The sequence below is a fragment of the Corvus brachyrhynchos genome, unplaced genomic scaffold (genome assembly GCF_000691975.1).
Source record: "Corvus brachyrhynchos isolate BGI_N302 unplaced genomic scaffold, ASM69197v1 scaffold409, whole genome shotgun sequence".
Lineage (NCBI taxonomy): Eukaryota > Metazoa > Chordata > Aves > Passeriformes > Corvidae > Corvus > Corvus brachyrhynchos.
In genome coordinates this window covers 2,085,166-2,095,104 of record NW_008246059.1, presented here as the reverse complement: position 1 = coordinate 2,095,104, position 9,939 = coordinate 2,085,166, and the positions used below count along the sequence as shown (strand labels likewise).

The following is a 9,939-nucleotide window of genomic DNA, read 5'->3' as shown; positions in this document are numbered from 1 at the left end:
TCCTGCTGAGCCAATTCTTGCCTTTCATAACACTGATGAGATAATAGGTTTAACGCTGATGAAATAATAGGCTGAGTGTGATGTAAGCTCTCTAAAGACCCCAAGAGCTTTGAAACATAGACTACGAAATCAATGTTGATTCACCTCCAGCTCCTTTCCACAGTAGGTGGGTGCACTCCGTTGGGAAGACAAAAGTCCTGCGAATCTGCCATCGACCAGGACAGCTAACACACTGCAAGACATCCAGGGGTAGTTTGGAGACCTGGCAAGCACCCATCCCTTCTGCATCAAAAGGCCCTTCTGCCGTCCACTCGGTGCTGGTGGCAGGGAAGCCCTGACTTGAGGTATGGCATTTACTGGGAGGTTTCTACCATTGCAGGGGGCTGGTGCAGCCCTCTGGGCACCATGAACTCTTCTCTCCCCTGCTTATCTGCCTTGTTCACAAGTCAGCCATCTGCTTGGAGGTCTAAAAGATGCACTAGTTTGGTTACCAAACCTTGGTGAGATAGTGTAGTGCTTTTGCAGAAAGACCCTTTTTCCGCACGTTCCATCTTAAATGGAAAAAATTCTGACCTGTTTCAGTTCAAGGAAGTGTCTGCCAACACTGAAAAGGAGGATTGCATTCACCTCTGAGGCATCCGAGACAGATTTTTTTCTGATTTTTCAATAATTGGGAGAATTTTTGAGAGCCACAAGGAACTGAGTTCCCTTTCTTGGATGTATTTGTCCAGCCTTGCCAGCTGTACTTGCATGCAGTATCTTCTCTCGGGTCCAGGTAAAGCTTCTGCCTCAACAAATTATTTCTGAGTAGGTTTTCGTTAGCGCCCCTGTCCTACCAGTAATAGTATCAGGAAATAGAATAGAGCAAAATGTTATAATGGCATGGTGTAATCCTTCCTTTTTGTCTTTCATTTAAGTGCTATCACTGCACAAACAGTATAACTTCCATTTCAATTGCTGTAGTTAAGCAGCGTTTCTGCCTACTGCACCTCCTGTTAAAGCCTCCTACTTTCTCAAATGCCAGTGTTGCACTGAAGACTTCTCAGTCACTGGCAGTCTTTGCTCTGAGCTGATGTTACACAGGCTTTGCCTCCAGGAAATAAAAAGATGAAATCTGTGCATTTCATTAATGAATATTTATTATACTCTTAGTGAACAGAACCTTGGGAAATTTACGTGTTGCTATTCCCCCCCCCTTTTTTTTCTTTTTAAATACATCTATCTATTTATATTTACCTCCCCATATCTTTAACATTATTCTAGGTATATCTCTTCTCTTTTAGTAACTTCAAGCTCTTTTGATGTAGAAGTGTTTAAGACTGGCTGGATTCTCAGAAGAAATTGCTTCTCTTGATAACTGAAACAAAGAACTAATAAAATAATGCCTCCAACAGTACATGATTTCCACAAGTACAGGTAACTGTTGATTATTAATATGGAGGATTATTGCATTTTTTCACGTTTGTATAAATCCTTTGGGATGTATAGATGCCATAATACTATGTTACTGAATCAGGAAAATAAATCAAACTACAAATTGCAGCCCAAGAAATGTTTTGTTTGGTTTAACTTTGCTGTTTCTACCCCTTTAAGTTTTAGTTGCTGTATTCAGCAGATATTTTAACTTTTACATCATGATTAAGTTAAGAGGCAAATTAATTTAAAGGCTCTGACTGCTCTTGATTGTCAGTAATTTGGGTGCTTATTAAGTGGTTTAAAGTACATTTAATTAAAGATGTGTTGCTTCATATCCAGTAGTCAATAAAACATTTAGTGTTTATGTCTTCTTATATTTATTAAAGTATTACCACCTCTTCTGTAGTTCAAGAATGCTTTTAAAGGATGTATGCATAATTTCCTCATTCTAAAAGAATGACTAACCACTAATTGCACTGAATTGAGCCTTCCTCTTACCTGCTGTTTATAATTATAAAAATGAATTGGCCCATAAAAATGTTATGTCTTTGCTTGCTGTTACGTCCCCACCCACTATCTATTCCAAAGGTTAAGAAAGACTGCTGATCAAAGGAGGGATCATTCAATGCTAGAAATGGATCTGGAGTTGAGGCATTCAGCTGGATCATACACTACGTTCTTTTTTTCCCAATTTAAAAACCTATTCCAGAACACCACGAGTCAGCCTCTTTCATGTCTTCCAAAATAGTCCAGAAGGTGCACCCACAGAAACGACAGCAGCCATAATACAGAAGGCCATATAAACTGGTGTTTCTTGGTGATGAAACATCAGTTTATTGTACTTTCCCCTTCTCTAACACTTTTAGAAAAGTCAAACTGTCTTTGCCTTCCCCCCCAAATCCTTTGGCTGGAACTACCAGGGAAAGGGAGGAGGTGCAAGCCCTGACAACAAACCCCATGACATTTCTTCAAAGGCTCTTGGTAAGGAACAAGACTGGCATGGAGCAAGTCATAATGTGTGATCTGTGCCAGCCCCATTTTCAGCCCAGAAGGAAAATCCTGGCAGTTGAAAAATCCTGGCAGTTTTACCTATTTTTCACTTTCTTATAGAACTACTTATTTGGGAATAGAAACAAGAGATTATGAGCTCAACATGAGTTTAAAAATGTATCAGTGACTTTTCCTTCCTTGGTTTTGAAGCTGAGTTATTATAAAATAATGGGGTATGTTGAAAGCAATCAAGGATTGGACATCCTTCCCAAAACAGGCTGTTCTCTTTCACCTTTAATAAAAGGAATTTGCTGTTTAAAAAAGTGAAAGCAGAACAGGAGACTTCTGCAGCTGATTTCTGTGGAGATGAATTAACATCCTGAGGTTTATTTGCTTGTTTAGGAAGGTCACCTGGCCTTTGCTGAATGAACAGAAAACCACACCTACCTCAGGCCTCCCTGTTCCTGCAATGAGGGGAAGCGGAGTTTAAGGTTAGCTTGTTCAGGAGAGGTTTAGACTGGACACCAGGATGGGTATTTTTACTGAAAGGATGGTCAAACACTTACTGGCCCTAAATTAATGTCACAGAATGTGGTGGGTATTTTTACTGAAAGGATGGTCAAACACTTTTACTGGCCCTAAATTAATGTCACAGAATGTGATAATGGGTAAGGCTGGAAGTGAACACTGGTAGTCATCTAGCCCAACCTGCTGGCTCAAGCAGAGTCAGCCCACTGGAGCACATTAGTAAGGATTATGTCCAGAAAGCTGTTGAATATCCCCAGTGAGGGAAACTCCATCCCCTCCCTGGGCAGCCTGATCCAGTGCTCAACCACCCGCACAGTAAAGAAGTTCTTCTTCATGTTCCAGTCGAACTTTCTGTGTTTCAGAAACAAATTAAGTTCTGCCAACCAAGTCTGTTTTGCCCAGGAGGGTAATTGGGAAGTGTCTTTATCTCAACCCATAAGCTTTCTTTTTTTGTCTGATTTTCTCCTCCCACCTCACTGGGGAAGGAGACAGAGACAGTGGCTGGGTGGCAGACTGGCTACTAGGTGGAACCAAGCCACCACAGTAGTGCAGCAAATAACTTACAAAGTTATTTGTAAGCTTTGGACTCAAGACCAAAGACAAATGACAACAATAAAAAGAAGTAAAAGAATTCAGGCTGTCAAATTCTGTTCACTTCACATCACTCACGGGTTATCTCTCCTTTTTCTCCATGCCTGTGCACTGAACTTCACATCAGAAAGTTAGGAGGCTTTCCCTTTTAAATCAGCTTAGTGCATTGCACATCTATAGAACAACAGCTTCTATGAGATTGATTATTACACAGTTCATAGAGTAAGAAGGTCTGGTTGATCTGCGAAGTCAGCAAGGCCTTGAGCTGTTCAGGCTTTGCCCAGCAGTTTATAAGAGCTTCTAGGAACTCACTGAAACACCTCTTAATCTGCACCTCATATCCAGGCTAATAAACACAAAGTAAGGTATACACCATCCCAAGTGAACAACTTCTGCCTATACCCTTTTCTTGCCAAATAGAAGGCATACTGTTCTTAAATCTGTTTAATAGTAGTTCGATTTCTACTTAGGAAACTCTCATTTTGTAAGACTCTAGTCATTCCTTCCTCAGCTCCTTCTCTGTCTTGCCTGAATGGGTGTGTACATTCAACACAAACTTCAGAAGCTAATGCAAAACCACTTACAAAAGACAAGGTTGTAAAGGATAATGGCAACGGTTATAAAACAAACAATGAAGGCACAATAAAAGTAGTCTTAAAATACAAAAAAGCAGCCTTTATTATGAGATCATAATACATGCCAAAATAAGTGTCTTTGAAATCACTGAGTATGTTTATTTACAGGTTTTTCCTGCCATTTTAAAACTACAATGTTTGGTTTCGCAGATATTGTTAAAAATAAATATTTTAAAACGTGATTTAAGAAAGGATGCATACAATGAGAAAAGGGAAACCTGGCTTGAAATGAAGCCATTCCTGCAGACGCCAAGAGCAAAGAACATATTAGAGTTGAGAACTTAAATATGCCCTACCTTAAACTGAGAGCATAAAATTTTGTAAAAACAAGAATAAATCACTTAAAAACTAATACTGCAAGCCTTTTTTTTCTTTTTTATAATATAACATCAAAATTACACAGAATACCCCAGTGATCACTAGGAAACCTGCCACAGTCTAGTTTTTCCAAACCTATTAAGTCCATGCTTCGTGGAATAAAATGCCCCCCTTCCACTGCAGGCCGGAAGTAAACACGGTCAAACCTCATCTTGCACTTGTAGGCTGCATTCAGGTTGGTGTTGGACTGCGTGTCCCAAGTGTAGCGGCAGTGCTGAGGTTTATCCAAAAACTCCCACACGTCCTTAATGTTGTCAGGTAAGTTACCAAGTTTAGTAACCTGAAGGCAGAAGGAGGAAAAAAATTCCACAAGATACTGAATTCGCAAATTGTACCTTAAAAAAGGACAACTGAATCGCCACAGCATTGCTTTTTTTTCTGCACAATGTAAGTTGTTAAAAATCAAAGATGTTAGAGATGTTTCTAAACTATGGTATTTCTCCAGATACTCTAAGCATAACCAATTCCTGTAGCACTTTCTAAATCCAAAAAATGTTCCAAAATAAATTTTCAGCTCTGAAATGTTGAGGTATAGGGGTCAACACACTATGTTTCCTAAACCAGTGTTGTTCCAGTTCACTGCAATGGAATTTTATGATAGGGAGAGCTGAAACTCTGACCTTCTAGTAATAATGCACAAATTTCACTTTTAGTATCAGAAGCCAAAAACTACTTCTAATTTTGAATGTCTTGATTACGGGGGATTAAGATCTATTTCTCCAGAGCACCCTCTTCCTTCATTGATTCTAGAAGCTCAAGGAATTGGAGAGTTGAACAAGTAAAGATCAGGTTCTCAAAATCAGAAGATGTTTTTGAGGTCAAAACTTCCATCAAATCTGCCTGCACCTGCTCAGATATAACTATTGTTAATACAGCATTTTGTTACTGGGAAGGGCTCTCCATATAAATCACCTCAGCCATAACAATGCTTACGTCTACTTACTTCTACAGTCCCAAATTTTAAGAATAAGTGTTGAATACCTCTGTTCTGCCTAAGCAGGTAATTTCTCATAAAGACAGCAGAAAAGCCTGAGAAGGTTTTGTCAGAATACCTTCTCTAGATAGCAAAGTTGCTTATTTTTATTTACCTCGCTGTCTCTGAGGTTTGTATCCCCTCCAAATATAACAGTGGTGGACTCAGACTCCTTCTGCATTTCATTTAACACTATTTGCAGCTGCTTTATACGCTCCTTAGAGTGATTTTTGGTGCTCTCCAGATGAGAGGTCATAAGGCAAAGTTCAACACCAGATACGCTCACCTATGTGTGAAACAAAGAGGCAGTGTTACTACCTGCATCACGATAAGAAGCTCAACGACAAAAATCTAATCACAAAGCAAATTACTGAATGACAGAGCTCTGGCTATTATTACACATACACGTTTTACATTGAAGAAAAGGGGCTTACAGAAGGATACAGGCTTTTAGTTTTGTTTTCAGAGGTTATGAGACTTGAAAATAAAGTATGGTAAGTAACTTGCATAAAAGATTTGTCAGTATCAAATGCAACTGGGTTTGTATGCTTGGAGAAGAAGTTTTTCTGCTGTTTGAGACTGTCATAGAGAAAAAGCCAGTTCAGCCTTTCTTGGGATTTTTTTTTTTTTGGAAGGCAGAAGTACAGCTGTTTAGTACATCTTGACTCACTCACATGCACAACCAAAAGGTTCCTCTTCATGGCAGTTGTGGGAAAAGGTATTACCTCATGCTTCAGCAGCTTCACTCTTGATTTCTTTAACATTATGACAGTGAAATACTCATCTATGTTACCTAAAGATGACCAAGGAAAGAAAGGTTTGAGGATATCTTCTGCTGTGCCATTAGACAGTTAAGGTTCTGAAAGAGACCTTTTTACCACGATCTGTGAGAATACGTTGATTTTTAAGTCATTAGTGAAAAGTTGTGTAATAATGGTCTGATTTTCTTCAGATGTTTTAAATGCAAATACTTAAAAAACTACTTATCTACAGTACTTTTTGGCTACCCCTGCTACCAGTCTTTCAAAATGCAGAAAAAATTACAAGGAAAATGCTAGAAAAGCAAGCTTTTCACATGCATAATTTGCATCAAGCTATATGCTGATGCCAAAACACAGAAACACTGAGTGCTTCCCTCTTCACTTTACTCCTTATGTTCTTTAAAATGGTTGGAGGTTTTGGCAAGGGAGACAGAATAAACCCAAACTTTATTTTCTGGTTTTTGTCTTTAGCAACTGTGGGTTTTTCCTCTTACCCGGAATAATAGTGTAATTGCCTGCTTTCATCTGGAGAAGAGAGAGGTGTGGTGGGATGACCTCCTGTAAAAACACAACATCCGGACTGTATCTGAAATCAGCAAGGCAAGAAAAATTTCAATTAATGACTGAGAAGTAGTACTGCAACACTCTGAGGCCACAATGGAACAAAGTCAGGGACTTCAGGTGCACCTTGCCCTCATTTTCCTAGGTTTTGTAAGAATCTGTTCTTTAAAAAAGAAAAAACTATCTGAATTGTATTTAGCAGCACGTAGACATCACCATTACTAAAAGGGAGGAAACAATTATTATTAGGAACATGAAACTGACATGGTAATAAAATGCATGACTTCCTTATACCATGACCTTGCAGGTTTCATATACTACATACATAAGGAATTCAACTTAAGCAGCTGCAAAATAGCTTTGGGGCATCTTCTCCTGAAGATTCCAACCACTCCAGGTTAACAAAACCAAGTGAAATTTGATTTTATTTAAGGGGTTTCTGCTGTTTTGACAGGAAATTATTACTTGCTTAAGCAACTTAATCTACACAGGGAAGTTACTGTATTAAGATACATCAGTTTATGTCACTGTTAAATTCCTCATCAGTATATTCCAGGCAGGCTCCCATTACTATAAAAATAAAGGGTAAGCACAGATTCTATTGCTTTTATATTGCACATTTTTTTTGATAAGGCAACTAACAGTAACCACAAGAGAAAACAACGCACTAAAAAATCTTTGTTGCTGTTTCAGTTTGCTCTAGCATGAAGTTATTCACACTACTGCAAGTTTCTTGCAGTTTTTCCCTTTTCATGTATGGGATACACGTAGGTTTGTAATGTACAATTGCAACTTAAACAATATTGCTCATTATTAGACTTTTAAAAGCCATCTCAAAATATTTAACCTCTGGGACACTACATAGGTTCACACCTCTTACAGTCAGTATAACAACTCTCAGCTATTCAGGATTTATAAGGTGATTGTACAGTTGCATCTAACATTAAGATAATTGGGGCATGAAGATTTGTAAATACTTAAATCAAGAAGCATTTTTTTCCCCCTGTTGAATCCAGGTATATGACAATACAAAGAGGAGGCTACACTTACAATGCCAGGTACGTACAGACCCCTCTAGCTCGATCTTTCAGATTTCCTAGATCCAGCCCATCAATGTTCCAGGTGATCAGTGAGAAGCTGCTGTCGTCCTCTTTTTGCTGCGAGTCTGCACTACCAACACCAGCATTACTTGTAGCTGCATCTGCTGTGAGGTCAATGCTAAAGAGAGAGTGTACTTGTTTGTCACCACGCATAATACTAACCTACCTGTGCTTACCTCCCGTATCTTCTAAAGCATGTATTGATCTCAACATCATTGAAAAGCGCAGTAACTAAAACATACAGGCTGCAGTCATAGAGCTGTGCTACACAGGTGAAGGAAGTGGTTCTTTCTCCTCCTTATAGACACAAGATAACATTTACCATTCTGGTTTCAGTTAATCAGATGGAGACCATCCTCCATTAATCTCTCCAATGTGAATTATTCCTACAGGCTGCATTTGTTTATGAACTTCTTCAGCATGAGTCCCCCACAGGGTGACAAGTCCTGCCAGCAAACCTATTCCAACATGGGCTCCTCTGTCCACAGGCTCACAGGTTCTGCCAGGAGCTTGCTCCAGCGTGGGCTTTCCACAGGATCACAGCCTTCTTCACGTATCCACCTGCTGCAGTGTAGGGTCCTCCAGAGCCCAGGGAGTACTGCACTTGGAGCACCTCCCACCCTTCCTTCTTCACCGACCCTTGGTGTCTGCAGGGCTGTTTTCAGTTCTCTCTTCTGCTGCAGTTGCTGTTGTACAGCAACTTTTTAACCTTAAGTACATTATCTCAGAGGCACTACCACCATCGCTGATGGCGCGCAGCCTCGTTCCACAGTGGGTCTATCCTGAAGTCAGCTGACAATGGCTTTGTCGGACACAGAGGAAGCTTCTGGCAGCTTCTCAAAGGAGCTACCCTGTAGCGCCTCACTATCAAAACCTTGCCAAGCAAACCTGGTCAGAATAATGTTGATAATACACTGATGTTTTTGCTGCTAACTTACCCCAAGACAAGGACTTTTCAGCTTCCCACGCTCTACCAGGTACATAAGAAGCTGGGAAGAAACACGGTCAGGAGAGCGGCCCTGAACTGGAAAAAGGGATATTCCATACCATAGATCATCACCTTCAGTGAATGAAATTGGAGGGGATTGGCCAGGAAGAGCCAAGTGCTGCTTAGAGATGGGATGGGCATCACTCGGTCGGTGGTGAACAACTGTACTGTTCATCACTTACCTTTCTTGGCTTCCATTTCTCTCTCTCTTTTTGTTATCTCCCTTGTCATTAGAAATTATTTTCTATTATTATTATTATTATTACTATTTTATTTATAAAACTGTTTTTACCTCAACCCATGGATTTTATCTTTTTTCTTCAAATCTCTTTCCCACCCCACTGAGAGAGTGGTGGTGTGTGAGGGTGTCCAAGTGAGCGGGTGCATGCTACTTAGTTGGTATCTGGGGTTAAACCGTGGCAGGCAGAGGTCTGGAAAAGTTCAATTCCACATGCAGATCAATACATTCAGTACACCGTGTACATTCAGTCCAGGTGTGCTATGAGATTGGGTATGTAAGACACAGATCTTACATCTTAATTTTCACAGGTACATTTAACAAGGTGTGCATGTACCTGCCAAGTTTATTTATAGAAATATAAATATGCATACATCTAGTATAATACAAATATGCATAAATTACACATATACAAATGTGTGTACGGTAAAATCTCTGTATATGTATTACTGCACAAGACGAGGCAATGAGAAGAAAATGTGCCTGTGCCTTCAGCTAGGGGCTCGCAATCCACCAATCCAGAGGATCCACAGAGGGAAAATGCAGCCCAAAAGCCTGACAGCCTCTCAAAGGGAGAGAAGCGCCGGGAAAGGACAAGAACGGGTGCAGAAAAGGAACAGGAATCACCTGTCTCGGTACACGTCAGCTGAGGTGCGATGCCAGGCGGGAGGGCAGCGCTGCACCCCAGGTTACGCCTCGGGGAACCTGCCTGCACCCGGGGAGGCTCCGCTGCACGACCCCCGTCCCGCCTCCTCCTGCCCCATCCCCCTGTCCCCACCC

At 40.4% G+C, this 9,939-nt stretch overlaps 1 protein-coding gene across 1 annotated transcript; it reads right to left on the bottom strand.

Moving 5' to 3' along the window:
• Positions 1–4,174: 4,174 nt before the first annotated feature.
• On the bottom strand, positions 4,175–8,281 carry TDP2 (tyrosyl-DNA phosphodiesterase 2). The gene is made up of 5 exons (XM_017746176.1): positions 7,884–8,281; positions 6,767–6,858; positions 6,186–6,304; positions 5,627–5,797; positions 4,175–4,818 (listed from the first exon to the last, which is right to left on the bottom strand). Exons 1-5 carry the CDS (start codon positions 8,084–8,086, stop codon positions 4,537–4,539), a joined length of 867 nt encoding a protein of 288 aa, XP_017601665.1. The 5' UTR covers positions 8,087–8,281; the 3' UTR covers positions 4,175–4,536.
• Positions 8,282–9,939: the final 1,658 nt, after the last annotated feature.